Source organism: Callospermophilus lateralis, chromosome 6, assembly GCF_048772815.1.
Source record: "Callospermophilus lateralis isolate mCalLat2 chromosome 6, mCalLat2.hap1, whole genome shotgun sequence".
Classification (NCBI taxonomy): domain Eukaryota; kingdom Metazoa; phylum Chordata; class Mammalia; order Rodentia; family Sciuridae; genus Callospermophilus; species Callospermophilus lateralis.
This window is the reverse complement of record NC_135310.1, coordinates 136,919,989-136,934,686: the sequence shown is the minus strand read 5'-3', so window position 1 is coordinate 136,934,686 and position 14,698 is coordinate 136,919,989. Positions and strand designations below refer to the sequence as shown.

Genomic DNA, 14,698 nt, shown 5'->3' with positions numbered 1-14,698 from the left:
TCTTATATTAGACAAAGGCGCCAAAAATATGTATTGGAGAAAAGACAGCCTCTTCAACAAATGGTGATGGGAAAACTGGAAATCCATATGCAACAAAATGAAATTAAACCCCTATCTCTCACCATGCACACAACTCAAAGAGGATCAAGGACCTAGGAATAAAACCAGAGACCCTGCGTCTAATAGAAGAAAAAGTAGGCCCCAATCTCCATCATGTGGGATTAGGCCCCAACTTCCTTAATAAGACTCTTGTGGCACAAGAATTAAAATCAAGAATCAATAAATGGGATGGACTCAAACTAAAAAGTTTCTTCTAAGCAAAATAAACAGTCTGTGAGGTGCATACAGAGCCTACATCTTGGGAGCAAATCTTTACCCCTTACACATCAGATAGAGCACTAATCTCTAGGGTATATAAAGAACTTAAAAAGCTAAGCACCAAAAACAACAACAACAACAAAAAAAAAAACCCCACAAATAACCCAATCAATAAATGGGCCAAGGACATGAACAGACACTTCTCAGAAGAGGATATACAATCAATCAACAAATATATGAAAAAATGTTCATCATTGCTAGCAATTACTTCTTTTCCTCAACAAATTATTTGTTGCTCTTTTAATGGAGCACCTTTGCTCAACTTCTCAACAATTCCCCTCTGAATTACTCTAACAACCTCCCTAGTGATCTGCTTACTACTGGACCTGTCCTTCCAGAGGATTTCTCAAATAATCTCCTTGGTGCAAAGTTGGTTGTGTGACTTCATCTTAAATCCTCTTATAGCCTTGGGTAGCTTTCAGCATGACATATAAATTCTGCACTTTGGGAGCATTGAGACCTTTCAGGATTAAGCATAAATATGTCTTTAGCCTCAGGCCCAACCCTAGTGCCTTCTCCAGTCTCACCCATATCTGAAGAGGTGACCATGGTACAATAGCTAATGTGGCCACATAGAGACACAGGCTGGGGCCCCCAAGTACTGGTATCCAGTTTTATGGGAAATAGCCCAATTTATGAAAAATAAAAAAAATTTTAAAAATAACTTACATAGTGTATTGAATAAAAATAAATCCACATCTGTGAGCTGGCTATGGCCCATGATCATCTAGCTTATGATCGGCTGCAGGCATCATACATGTAAACAGAGTAGTCATTCAGTTATCCCTGAAGGACTGGTTCCAGGATATCCCAAGAATGACAAAATTGGGTCCCTTATATGAAATGGCATAGTATTTGCATATAACCTATGCATATTCTTCTATATATTTTATATCATCTCTAGATTACTTAAAATACCTAACACAATGTAAATGCTATGTAAGTAGTTGTTACGCCGTATTATTTAGGAAATAGTGCTAAGAAAGAAAAAAAAAAAAACTCTGCACATGTATAGTTTAAAAGAAACCTTCACACGCCTAACCACATTGTACAAGAATGAGAGATGAGGAGTACAAAGCTCAAATGAAAGTGTGTAACACAGCAGGAGGCTACGGCACCCTATGCCTAAGCACTGCTTCACCTGTAAGAATTCAGTGTGTATTCATCATACTGTAAATTCAAGTTTTGCTTTTTTGGAACTTTCTGGAATTTGTTTTTCAAATTTTTTCAATCTGTGGTTAGTTCAATATGTGGATATAGAACCCACAGGAAATGAAGGTTGACTGTATTTTTTTTTCTAAATGTGATTGGTTCTCTGCTGGATAGGTACTCAAATAAATGCTTCTTTAATGAACAAATAAACAAATAAACAATATCAAGAGGGTGGAATGTGATGAAGCGAGAAAAAGAAGGAACATAAAACATGATGACTGATAAAGCCTGATGTGAGCTTAGTCAGAGAGAACAAATGTTGTCTGTCTCTGCCTTGGTTGGGTTTCCTGGTAGGAAACAGTGACCAGCAACATCAGTAGCACTGGGGATGGTATGGGAACAAGCAGGGACCCAAAGGAGTGCTGAAGCAGAGTATCAGCAGACAGAAAGTCTGGAAAGAAGAAGCAACTAACTAAAAATAATCTAAAATTGGTATTTTACATGCATTTAAAATAATTTCAAGTAATACAAAGAGAGAACAGAGTTGAGTCAGTCAACTTTTAATTCAATTTTTATTTATTTATTTTTTTTCAGATCACAAGAGCGACCTAGAATTTCAAGGGCTAAAAAGAGAAAGTGAATTGTTCATCCCTCTTTTTGCAGCCAGATTTTGGTTCTCCTCCATACAGAATTACAAAACAAGATTAGGGAAGGCTGGCTGCCAGCAAACTAAATAAAAAGTCCATCAACAGTTAAACTTCTACACCAGTTGGTTTCATAATTCAAGCTTGAAACTCAAAAAATATGAGCCTTCCCTTTCCTGATGTTATTATTGCAGGTAATCTGAGTATAAAGAGTAAGAAAATGAAATAAATGAAAGAACTTTTGATCAGAAAGATGGCTTATAGAGGTGACTGGGAAGGAATGGAGTGCTCATTTGGGACAATAATACTAACCCATCAATGCACAGAGAATCTGAATGCAAGCTGGTAGTGAGAAAAAACAGAGCAAGAGTGAAATCATTATTCTTCCAAATGCCTCCAAAAGGTCTCACCACCTCTCAGCAACATTATAGTGGGGACCACGACTCAACATGACTTTTAGTAAGGACAAATCATACTTAAACCATAGCAGGGTACATGTCTTGTTCTCTGATGGGTCTCCCAGAACTTGCCCTAGCATATGTCACACTAAGAAGTGAATTAACACACCAGAGAGGAACAGGCTGTCTTGCATTCTACTGGTTCAAAAAGATTCCTGTTTTCTGTTGCAAGGCTATTTGGGCATAGGTAATGAAAGAAAGATCCTCCTGAGGAAACACTGTGAGATCACAGTGAAGACTCCCAGTGGTGGTGGAAGGCTAATCTTGATCAAGAACCTTCTCACCCACACATTACACTGCATGAACATTGGTCATACAGAAACACAAAAATCCAAATCCTGAGCCACAAAAAAATACTTACGTCCAAAAGAATACTGCTTCTAAGGCAGGAAATATTTTGAGTTTATTTTTAAACATTTCTCTTAGTTTTCCAGGATGCTGTGGAATTTAAGAACACCACCCAAACAGATGTAAGAGATAAATTCCTGGTCAAACAGCCAGCAAAAGGATATGAGAGCAGGTTGGGAGTGGAATCTTAATTCTTCCTAGGTCAGAAAGGACTTTCTGGGTTTCAAAGCCAAGGATGATGGGGGAAAACTTTGGTGGATTCCCTGAAGGGTTAAAATGTCACAGAGACTTTCTTAATGACATTTGGCATGGGTCTAACCAGTATGCTTTTATAAGGGAAAGAATCCAAGAATACCCTTGTGTGCCCTCACAGCATTGCTTCAAATATCAGTTCTGTCATTGTGAAATAAAAATATAACATTAAAAGGGGAAAAGAGAAAGCATTCAGCAGGCAGTGCAGAGGACAGAGGACAGAGATCACCATTGTGGAGTCTTTGGTCCATCAGTTCTGAGCTGTGGCTATGTGTTCAGCTCCTGTAAAGGGGCTCCTCTGTAAGCTGCCCAGAACTTGAGCAATAGAGTCTTAACATCTTTCATATTTATTTCCCACTACAGGATCTTGCATGTACCTTGACAATAGCAGGTATTCACAATTTGATGAGTAGATGAATGGACAGATGAATGAATTATGAAGGCAGCCAAGTCACTTGCTGCCAGATGGAAACAGCTGCACTAAGTTACACAAAGACACTAGACATTCTATCCCCCACCCCACCTCCCTACAAAAACAATGCTCCTCAAACTTTAAAGCTCTAGTCTACCTATTAATGATCATCCAGTTCTAGATCACCCAGACCTCTGGAGATTCTGAGACAGAGAACACTGGAGTACTAGTTCTTAACTTTGGACAAGTTTGTACCCCAGGGATATCTGTCAATGTCTGGAGACATTTTTTGTTGTGGGGGGAAGATATGACTGTCATCTATCAGGTCATAGTCTGGGATGCTGCTAGGCTTCCTATAATGTACAGGATAGTCCCCACAACAAATAATTATGCAGCCCAAAATGTCAACAGTGCAGTTGTTGAGGAATCCTTCTCTATGCCTAGGGGTACCCATTCCCCTTGAATTACGATCCTTTCTTAACTATACTCCCTTTCTAAAGTGGAAAGAGCCATTGTAAAACAGGTGTTCATCATATCCAAGGCCTGATGCCACTACCGTGACCATTGATAGGAAAAATCCAAGAAACTAATAATAGGGCATATTTTTCACTTTACAATTTGTAAAAATGCCATCTAATAAATTTTCATTTGCTTCTCCCAAGAACCTACATAGAAATTAGGAAAGGTAACATTATATTCCTTTTAGAGTAAATAAAGGAGTCTGGATTAAGCTAACCACAAAGGTCTTTCAGTTGTAAACATCTATGAATTCAGGAGGGAAAAGAAAGTGAAGCTCAGAAATGTTAAGTGACTTGTTCAAGATCACATGAATCAGCAGAGTGGCAGAGATGTCTCAGATCAGGCTTTTTCATAGCTCTGCCCTTCTAAGTGAGCTTTTCAAGGAAAACTTACGCACTAATTGCAAAGTGGCCTCCCATCATCATGAGCAAGCGTTCCATGAAATACCAGGACAAAAGGGGAAAAAAAGAACAGAAGAAAGATCAGTGGATAGACAAAGGGGATGGAGGAAAGGGAGGAGGAATGAGGGATGGGATAGGGAAAGACAGTGAAATGAATCTGACGTAACTTTCCTATGTACATGTATGAATATACCACAGTGAATTTCATCATCATGTATGTCCACAAGATACTAATTTTAAAAAAAAGTTTAATAGCAGAAAGATGAGTAGAATAGAGAAAAGGAACAGGTGGTGGGAAGAAGGGAGGTAAAGCACTGGGGAGTGAATTAGAACAAAGTATATCCCATACTTTTATTTTATCTTTTAGTTTATCGATGGACCTTTATTTTATTTATTTGTATGTGGTGCTGAGAAACAAACTCAGTGTCTCACACATGCTAGGCAAGTGCTCTACCAATGAGTGACAACCCTAGCCCCCATGCTTTTATAATTATGTCAAAATTAATCCTATTGTCACATTTAACTAAAAAGAACAATTAAAAAAAAAAAAACACCAGGAAAACTTCCATTCCCACCAGGTAGGACACTTTCAGAGAACACAAAAGAGGGGGGAAGGAAGAAGCCACCAGACCAGGCAGCTCAATGTGTGATGAGCTGAACTAACCCTGGCAGTCAGTGGAGGACAAGCTGTAGAGCCACAGGGTCCTCACATTCTGCCCTAGGAAAAGGCTTCCACACATTTTTAGTTCACTATTAAGGCTGACGGAGACAAAGGTATGCACATAAGCAGCATCTGGCTTCTCTGATGTAATGCTCATGTACAGAGGCCAGTTTTTAGCTTTGCTTTGTTTTTAATTGGGTATTGTAGTACTTAAAGACTAATGAAATGACAGTGAGGATAGTTTAGTGTGTGGGACCTCTCCCAAAAGATGTGGGGGGTTCTGACTCTTTGAGATAACTTTGAATCAACTAAGAGTTTTCAAAGTCTCTATAGAAACATGACATTTGCAGGCCATAGCCTATGTAATTTAACACTAGTCTTACCAGAGACTTTCACACCCTTTTATCAAAATCAGACATGAAGGAAGAGAGGAGGAGACTTGTTTTGTAATTAATTTGAAACTATGGGGATGTTTCAGGTTTGTTTTTTGTTTTTTTTTTAACTTTAGAAATTGCTTGGGATGAACTCATGCTGTAGCTCAAAGGAAAGACTTGTACTGTCTTTGAAAATCAGTGGAAAAACTGGGGACCAAACCCGGTTCTACCACTATTTTGCATTAGGTCTTAGTCATTCTACCTTAGTCATTCTATTCTTAGTCTCTATTTCCCAATCCGTACAAACAGGATAAGATGACCTGACCTCATAGGTTCCTGTGAGGCTTAGATTTAATACAGTACAGGCACAGGACATAAGATTCAAAACCTAATATACCAAACTGCTATGTTGCCTATCTTTATTTCCTTGTTATCTTTAATTGGCCAGAATATAGAAGCCCATTCCCCTCACATCCTCTGAATAGTCCACAGGAAGCTGGGACATACTGATGGAAATCCACCACGGGGACATGAAGTATACAATAAGAACTGCTATCCGCAGGGCAGTCAGTCAAATCTGCGTTGTTTAATTAATAAACCTTTTTTAGCCAAGGAAGAGCAATTTGTATGAGATAAGAAAAAAATTTTGTCCCAGGAATCTCAGCATACCCACAAACTCCAAGTTATGCTTTTAGTTCTTTTATTTACACACGTTCTTTAAAAAGCATGGTTAGCACCTTCCATCGATTCTAAAAGTCAATCATTCTTTTGTTTTTTACAGTTGGGGAAAACAGGAAGTCTCATTACAAGTTACAAAGTGATAGGTGGAAAAGTTCTAGTTAAGTCTTAATTGTTGCCTTCCAACAATTTACTTTGCCATTAACTAACCTTGTAATATTGGATGATTCTTTCTGATCTCAAGTATGTTTACCTGGGAGATCCTTTCTTGGACTGAAAGCCCCATTTAGGTTTCTATAAAAAAGATCTACTTTCCCCACTCTCCTGAAATTATCTATCTTGGAACTGACAGTTCCCTTACCTTTTATGTGTTCTTTCTCTTTCTATGACACACACATACATACACCTAGCAACCTGTGTTGTACAAAAGAGTAGCCACTGAGAACTTAAAATGTGGCTAGTCTCCAATGAGATATTTCAGTACAATATACATAGCAGATGTTAAAAGACTTTGTAGGAAAAAAATGTAAAATATTCCATGTATAATTTTATATATTGGTCTCATGTTAAAATGATAATATTTTAATATATTCAATTACATAAAATATATTAGTAAAATTAATTTCATGTTTCTTTTTATTTTTAATATGACTATCAGAAAATTTTAAATCATATAGCTCATATTATATTTCTATTGGACAAGTACTGGTCTATGTTAAAGATTCTAGGAAGGACCTTTGTCTCTGTCACTTGCACGGGGACTCCTTTCCCAACTAGCACAATACCTGTTGCCTATTAAGTACACAATCAATATGTGTTAATTAATAAAGTCTCTAAACCTCTCTCTACATATGTTTCTTCATTCTATATTGGAAATGGTGTTTTGTTTATAATACAAAATAATTATAATAGAGAAGAAATTACTCCCTTTGAAAGGTAAAAAAAAATGAATATTGCTGAAAGCTATGGAATTAATTTTGATCCCTTGGGCAATCACTGTATTTCTAAATAAATCTTTGAATTATAATATAAAATACTACAAATTAAATACGGAAAGATGTTGAGAGGGAACAACCTTAATGGGAAAAACTCTAGAAACAAACTTATGGAAAGCCGAGGTAGCCCACAATCAATGGGAAGGTAAATGGATACCTCAAACATGTGATGAATATCTTTACTGTTTTAATTTTAAAAGCAGAAAGCTCATGGTGTTGATAGATTCCGGTGCTAATGGAAACACAATGCAAGTATTTATCCAAGAGAGAGAGAGTCTGTTTCCAAACTTGATCACTTGCCAAACAAAGAAGTGTGAATAAAAAAATCTAGTCGCCAAAATATCTCAGTGAGTGATATGCAGGCACAAAACACAGTTCTTTCATGAACTGGATCTCCAGGACACAATAGACTTGATGAGGAAAGGGTGAAAAGGGTCTGGTAGGTACACAGGACTCCATCGGCTACACTTTTCCTTCCCTGTCTTGAGTCCCCACTTCCACATTACCAATGAAAGAACCAAACCACTATTGACCTCAATGCTGAGACAAATAAAAGAGAGAAAAGACAGAAAGCAAGCCAGCCACCTTGTTGTACCCACCAAATATGGAAGCTGAATATTTGAAGATGTGAGTAAGTGGAACACAACGGAGGAAGAAAAACAGAACGTTAGACACTAATTTTACCAAGACCATATCAAAGACCTGGAAAGACGTCCTTGTCCTGTTGAGGGCTTCTTAAAGTCTTGTCAGACTTTCCTTTAAGCCATCAAGTACCACATCACAAAACCTTTAACCTTGAGACCGACATGAATATACCCAGGTAACTCTTCAAGCAAGAGCTGGAATCTGGCACCTTCGGATGACAGGAAAGAAAAGAGTCACCTGGGAATGGGGTTGTGAGGAAACGGTGAGGACTTGGAAAGAGAAAGCAACACTGATTTTCTAGAAGCATCGGTAAGCACAAGCAGACAGTCAACAGGTTGCCCTTGTAGCAGAAGCCACATCACCTAGGGACAGATCAACTATGAATGTTTTGTCAGCCGTTATTTAAAACCAGCTCAGTTTTTAGGCCTTTATCAACTTCTCTGTAGACCAGGAAAAGAAAAAAAAAGAAAGGAAAAAAAAAAAAAAAACCCTTATCTGTACATAAGAAAAAAAAAATGTGGGGAGAAAAGAGGAAATTACAGAACAGAGGACACCCATGTTCACCAGTTTACGAATGATGTGGGTGGTGAAGCTTCAAGAACCCAATTTGGGAGCGGAGGGGAGGGGAGAAGAAGAAACCACATCCAGTCGGAGCTCAGCTGAGATCTCAGCAGAACAAGTGTCAACGCTTTTAAAGGGCACAGCGTGTTTCAGCCACAAAACGCTTCGGCTGGCGCAGCAGGCGGTGGGGGGCTGCTTACCCGGAAGCCGGCCGCGGGTGGGGTGGGGGAACACCCCAGAAACACCGACGGCGATCGCGTCCCCCACCACGCCCTCCCTCTGCCCGCCACAGGAAAGGTGCGTCTGGTGTTAACGACGCGGGTCCCGAGAGGCAGGTGGCCAGCGCCCTTCACCTTGGCGCGGACCCCGGTGACCCAAACGCCCGCGGGAAGGGAGGCTGAAAAGTCGAGGCAGAAACAGCACAAACGACGTAAAGACACGTTACCTTGTTCATCCCATTCCCCATGGTGGCTGAATGCGAACTCTAGCACCCTTGGCAATGTGGTCGCAGGCTCACTAATGGCATATTACTGCGGGAGGGAGGAGCAGGTAGGGCGGGGGCAGAGGCGCTCGGGAGGGAGTTAGTGCTCGCTGTATAAACAACAATAACAATGACTGTCGTCCGGGACCGCCCGGGAGACCCGACGCGCGCTAGGGATCGAGCATGGATGGCAGGGCTTTCCGCTCAGCCGCCCCGGAACTTCCCAGCGCGAGCAGGGCAGAAGCGCCCGCGGCTTTGCCGGGAAATGGTCTCGCTTTGCCGGTCCCCGCCCCCGTGCGCAGTCGGCTGGCGGAACGCGCGCCCCGCCGCGCGCACCCTGGGACTTGTAGTTGGATTCCAGGCGGCCGCGCCCCGCCCGCCCCCGCCGACCGCGGCTGCTCTGCGGCGGACCGGGAGGAGCCCGGGAGACGGCTCCGTGGCTGCAGCGCGGAGACCAGCGCGCACGCGCAATCTGAGTCCAAGCTCCGGGAGCCAAGGTGGCCTGGGGGTACGCGCAGGCGCTGTACGCCGTATGTCAGGGAGGTCACTCTGTGGTCCGGGGTCCCCAAATCCCCCCTGGCCTTTTCCCCTGGGACAACTTTGAGGGGACTGTTACCAGCAGTCGCTGCCTTGCCTTGCCTGCCTGGTGAATCAGGTGCTAATCAGAGCCCTAGTCTTCGGGGCTCCCCTTTCTGGGGTTTCTGAGTGTGTGACAGATTTAGGCTGGGGCATTCCTGTGGCCTTGCCCCACCCACCACACCGAGAAGGCTAGCCCGCTGGGGAGAGGTGGGCTAGGTGACTCACCTCTGGGGAGGCATGACCTCCCTATTTGGGGGAGCAAATGGCCAGGGACCTCATACCTCTAGGCTTTAGATGTGTCTCTTCATCAGTGTAACTTGGCTCTAATAGGCGCCTAGGTATGTTGATATATATGGTTGCTTCCTAGAAGCCCCATCATTGCTGAACAACATAGCATTGGGGTTTTGTCTGGAATGGATCACTTTCTAACCTGAAGAATTGTTTGGGGGTATTTTATCTTACTAAATTATTAATTAAGTTCCTTTCTGAGCATAGAATACTCAAGCTAGGGGTTTCTTGGTTTCATTTTTTATCCTTGCTATGACTACATATAGCAGGTACTTAAAAAATTATTTGATGAGTGAACACTACTATCAAACTGACTAGTTCACTGCTGACTCATTTAATTGGCCCCTCCTTGTTCATGGAGCTGCATGCTCTGGCCTCCTGTGTGTTCCTTAGACCTGTCAGCTTTGATCCTGTCCAGGGACTTGTGTTGTGCTGTACTCTCTACCCAGACATCTTGGTCTCCTGCTCTTTGTGTAGCAGCCTCTTGTCTTTGAGGTCTTAGCCCAAATGTCATCTCATCAAAGAGGCTTTTCCTGACCTCTCAGTTTAAAGGTGAGCCTCCAGTTGTGATCACAGAACTCTATGATATTTTCTTTATAGCATTTAACATGATTAGAAATGATCATATTTGTTTTCTTACTTTTTTTATCAGTCACCTTGCACAAAATAGGGAGTAGTAAATATTTGTCAAATAAATCAATGAACTCTTGTGGGCTGAAAAAACAAAAGTGATATTGTGAAGATTGGTAACATTTTTAAGAAAAGCATACAGACTCCATCTACTTTTTCTTTGTTTGTACACCACATCTCTGGACAACAACATCTCTGGGCTGTTGTTTCCAGTAGAAAGATGAATTTTCAGAGTACCCCCGGTTCATGAGGTGGCACTTGCCCATAAATGACAAATCCATACCCAAGTTTTCTTCTGTCATTCATTTGCAACATTTCTTTTCATGAGGTGGCACTTGCCCATAAATGACAAATCCATACCCAAGTTTTCTTCTGTCATTCATTTGCAACATTTCTTTTCTTATTCATATTTACCTGATAAACTTATTTCTCCAGCTCAGATCATCTGCTTGACAATTCCTCAGAACCTATCTCCCAGAAGTCAAAATCAGCCCTCAGTATGGCTGCATTCAATATGGCTCTAGAAGGTCCACATATCCAGAGCTCATCTCAAATTTCCTAATTTTTCTTTTTATTTTAGTGGGAAAAGAGAAGACAATTAATACCAGAAGTTGAAAGAGTCATATTTTTAAACATTTTATTTTTAAATTTAATCTTATTCTTTAATTTTGAGGTATTCTTCTCAAGACTCTCTCTTTGCTCCCTTCCATCCTAACCCTAGAGCCCAATACCACTTCTCATCACAACACAATATAAACATAAATTTTTCATCTCTTGCTATTCTAAGAATTTTCTCTCTCTAGCTACCGATTATAGAAAGAAGAAAAGGAAGGAAACTGGTAAACAACACTAGCATGTTTCATATCCAAAGTAGAATCTGTTAATTCATTTGTGTTTTCATAAAAAATTCCAAGTACTACTTCTACTCCATTTACAGATTTTATTTTCCTTTTCTTTCCTGTCATTTCCAGTTTCTCATCACTGCCACCATCACATATATTGCCAATAACTTCCAAACAAAAGTGAAGCTTTCATGTGTATACAATAAACAATGCCCGCAAGTCATGGGAACCAGCTGGGTCCGTACTTGCACATGGTTAAGGATAATTGATGAGTAGCATATTTAGTGAGCAATCATTGAACTTTAAGGTAGAGATGAGTAAAAGCCCACAAGCAGAAGTTGAACCATGAGAGTCAGCCAAATCATTAGAGGTGTTAGTGATGATTTCAGAGAATTGAGATAAACCGATGTTGAAGTGAGAAGTAGTTATGCAATCTTCCTTAGTCTATTGAATATACTATAATCCAGGGTTTTATTATTTCAGGACTACTGACATTTGGGGTTGGATGACTTTTGATTTGGGGGACTGTGCTGTGCATCATAGAATGTCTAGAAGCATCTCTGGCTTCTACTCACTTCCTTCCAGTAGCACTCCATTGGTTATGACAATCTAGAGGAAAAATACTCCCCACAACTATCATCTGTATTATAGGCTACAGGGATGGGATATATTATGAATGAAATATATTTGCCCCATCTCGAAAAGCTTTTTCTCGGCAAAAGAAACAATCTGTGAGGTGAATGGAGAGCCTACATCTTGGGAACAAATTTTTATTCCTCACCCATTAGAGCACTAATCACTAGGGTATATAAAGAACTCAAAAAGCTAAGCGCACACACACACACACACACACACACACACACACAAATCAATAAATGGGCCAAGGACCTGAACAGACACTTCTCAGAAGATGATATACAATCAGTCAACAAATATAGTAAAAATGTTCATCATCACTAGCAATTAGAGAAATGCAAATCAAAAACACTCGAAGATTTCATCTCACTTCAGTCAGAATGGCAGCCATTATGAAGACAAACAACGAAGTTTTGGCTAGGATGTAGGGAAAAAGGCACACTCATACACTGCTGATGGGACTGCAAATTGGTGCAGCCAATATGGAAAACAGTATGAAAATTTCTTGGAAAACTGGGAATGGAATCACCATTTGACCCAGCTATCCCTCTCCTCAGTGTATACTCAAAGGACTTAAAAACAGCGTGCTACAGGGATACAGCCACATGGATGTTTATAGTAACACGATTCACCATAGCTTAACTGTGGAACCAACCTAGATGCCCTTCAATAGATGAATGGACAAAAACAAATGTGGCATCTATACACAATGGATTATTACTCAGCAATAAAAGAGAATAAAATCGTGGCATTTGCAGGTAAATGTATGGAGTTAGAGCAGATAATGCTAAGTGAAGTTAGCCCATCTCAAAAAACAAAACAAAACAAATGCGGAATGTTTTCTCTGATATAAGGAGGCTGATTCATAGTGGGATAAGGAGAGGGAACATGAGAGGAATAGACAAACTCTAGATAGGGCAGGGGGGTTGGAGGGGAAGGGAGGGGGCATGGGGTTATTAATGATGGTGGAATTTGATGACCATTATTATTCAAAGTACAGGTGTGAAGACACGAATTAGTGTGAATATACTTTGTATACAACCAGAGATATGAAAAATTGTACTCTGTATGTGTAATAAGAATTGTAATGCATTCCGCTGTCATATATAAATGTAAAAAATTCCAGTTAAATCTATCCTAATAGATCATGTTCATTCTCTGCAGATTTGTTAGGCCACCTTGTGAAATAAGAACAAATTATGAACAAGAAGCTACAATGATTAGTCATTACACAAGCCATGATTTTCTCTATGATCTTGTGTAGAAAGAAGGAATAAAGACATGGGATATATTAAATAAGCTAAACTCAGAAAGTCAAGAGTCAAATCCCCCATTATGTATAATTATAGTATATCAATAAAAAAATAGCAATGACAAAGGATTTCACAACCAATGCATTTCATTAAAAGCATTAATTTAATGATAAAAATACATGTTCAGAGGGCATTCTATGTGTATTAAAGATCATTAAAAACACTTTAACTTTTAAACTTGATGAATTATGAATGGTGAAGACATACCACTTTGAACTTTCAATGTCAGGGATTTTGACATTGGGTAATCCACTTTTAAATATTTAATAATGATTATTTTTACATTATTTTACAACTTACTCATTAGTACATGGACAATCATTTCACTTTCAAAACATTTTTTATTGAATTAAAATACCATCATGCTCAGTTACTATATAAATAACAGCTGAATTTACAATATCTTGATATTTTTGTGTTGAGGCATGGATTGAAACCCTGTATTGATGGTGTGCTATTGATTGTGTGTCACTTATTGTCACAGAGTTTCCTATGACTCTGTCTTAAAACCATTCACATTCTTCAATGATTTTCATGAATAGTACTTATTCCAATTCAATAAAAATGAATTAGAATGAAAAAACCAAGAAATTAAAATGAGGAGCTAATCTAGCCAAAGTATGGCTTGAAAGTAAAAGAAAGCTAGATTTATGCTATGTCCAGGTACAAATGTACCATAAAGAATCCTGATTATATATATAATTATAATATACTAATTAAGATAATGATAACAATAGAAGGGAAATCAATAGATTAGAGCAAGTGGGTTTGGGGAAGGAAGATATTTTCCCTAACTCAAACATCAGGATATTATTAATTCAGCTGTTTTTATATGATAACTGAGCATGATGGTACTTTAACTCACTAAAATTTTCAAAAGGGAAGGTACTGGGAAAGGAAATTGAGCAAATAATGTGCATAAATGAATATGGCATAACAAATTCCACTATTATATATGATTATAATGTACCAATAAAAATTAATTAATAAAAAGAAAGGTAGATCCTGTACATTGTGGAAAGTAGAAAGAAGGTGGAATTTAGAACCACAGAAGCAAAGACACAAAGCATTTTCTCTTTTGCTAGCATTGTCCAGTTAGAAGATACTCAGTTGATTACTGGGCCATGAAGAACAGCCTGATCATGAGTTTGGCCCCTGTGATGTGTGTCCTCAACCTTTAAAAGGCCATCAATTTCCATAACTCTAAGCAGTCGTATAAACTTGGCTTCTACCTTTCACTTTTAAAAAATTTTATTTATTTATTTATTTTTTAAATTATTTTTAAAATTTACATATGACAGCAAAATGCATTACAATTCTTATTATACATATAGAGCACAATTTTTCATATCTCTGGTTGTATACAAAGTATATTCAAGCTTGGGGAACTCAGATCTCAGGGCACAGAGATTGGAAGAGTTGGGGATCAGGGAAAAAGAGCAAGTGGACTA

General features: G+C 39.3%; 1 protein-coding gene across 7 annotated transcripts in view; it reads right to left on the bottom strand.

Moving 5' to 3' along the window:
- Dusp22 (dual specificity phosphatase 22) overlaps positions 1-9,220 on the bottom strand; it is a 62,708-nt gene extending 53,488 nt beyond the window's left edge. For all 7 annotated transcript variants that reach the window (XR_013091661.1, XM_076859104.1, XM_076859106.1 and 4 more), the window contains exon 1: positions 8,924-9,220. Coding sequence is in view for 1 of the 7 variants with exons in the window: in XM_076859105.1 (XP_076715220.1) it covers positions 8,924-8,944 (21 nt within the window). In the remaining 6 variants the exon portion in view is untranslated. The remainder of the gene's footprint in view (positions 1-8,923) is intronic.
- Positions 9,221-14,698: the final 5,478 nt, after the last annotated feature.